The 1,206-nt window shown below is 41.6% G+C and overlaps 1 protein-coding gene across 6 annotated transcripts in view; it reads left to right on the forward strand.

Annotated features, from left to right (window-relative positions):
- The window catches only part of LOC113216791 (venom carboxylesterase-6-like), a 223,571-nt gene that overhangs the window by 29,662 nt on the left and 192,703 nt on the right, over positions 1-1,206 (forward strand). The window contains exon 7 of one of the 6 annotated variants that reach the window (XM_052263579.1): positions 1,050-1,203. The exons of the other annotated variants lie outside the window; for them this stretch is intronic. Coding sequence (XP_052119539.1) covers positions 1,050-1,203 — 154 coding nt within the window. The remainder of the gene's footprint in view (positions 1-1,049; positions 1,204-1,206) is intronic. 6 annotated transcript variants of the gene reach the window in all.

Below are 1,206 nucleotides of genomic sequence, written 5' to 3' on the forward strand. Positions count from 1 at the left end.
AGCTTACGAACAATTAGTTCGTAATACAACGCTTCAAAATCCTTCGTAAGATACGAACGTTTTGGTTTGCATTACGAACGTATTGTTCGTAAGCAATTTACAGTGTTAGACCCATACGTTGCAGCACAGTCGTGCACACCGATAGGGACTGCATCGTCCAGTTGCAGGTGAAGATGAGCAAAGTGCGCGCACCGGCACCAGCGGCAAAATTAGCGCCCGGTTATGTTATTAATACACTACTTTTAGTCCTAAATCGATGCGGCGTTGAGTTTTAATTTAGTGACTCCGCAACCCTTCATTTCATAGGTCTGCACCCTTAAGTTTGGAAATATGAGTAAAGAAGCCCGAAAAATGTAAGCATAGGGGTTATCACTTTCACCTCCTCGATTTCCTCAGGCAGCAATTTGCCTGTAACACAATAAATAAAACAGCATTCTCCTACAGTGCGCACACTTTCCCCCCAAAACCTGCTTCACTACAAAAATTTCATAAGTTTCTTTCTTTAACACTTGGGGGCACGATGTGAACTACTATGTATAATCATGCTGTTTGAACCAGTAATTCTATTATTTGTATTTTAATTGGGACATTTCATTTATTTATTTTATTTTTAACAGAGAAACCTTTTTTTTTAAGTGTCTGGGTTTGGTCTTACATGGCTTGTTTTAGTTCACATTGTGCCCCCACACAAAATTTGTGATAGGCTAAAAATGCATCACTCCCCCAGGAGTGATAAATCATGAGAATTACTCAGGTCATTTTATCACACGAAAATGTGTGAAAAGTATCACACTTCGAATTACAGTGGAGAGTACAAAAGTCTCTCTGATCCTATCAGGGCTCTACTTCTCTTGATAAAGTATATTGTCGTTGAAACTTTTCCCATAATAGTTCTATTTTTTACCCGCTCTACAAAGACTTCCAGCAATTGTTTATGTTAACCTCTACAGTCAAAACGCTTTGTCGAATGTGATCGATGAATGGTTCTGAACATTCAGGCCGTGAACTAACGGGATAGCTAATTACTAAGATTTGCGTGGTTGTCGCAGCTCATCACGGACGGGTTCTTTTTCTCTGGAGTGAACGACTTCGCGCTGACCGCTGCGGCCACCTGGTCCTCCCCGGTCTACATGTACAGATTTAAATACCGCGGCCAGTACAGTCTGACCGGTTTTCTCACCGGCGGCAACACGACGGATCTCGGTA

The sequence above is a fragment of the Frankliniella occidentalis genome, unplaced genomic scaffold, assembly GCF_000697945.3.
Source record: "Frankliniella occidentalis isolate FOCC.00 unplaced genomic scaffold, Focc_3.1 Scaffold12, whole genome shotgun sequence".
Classification (NCBI taxonomy): Eukaryota; Metazoa; Arthropoda; class Insecta; order Thysanoptera; family Thripidae; genus Frankliniella; species Frankliniella occidentalis.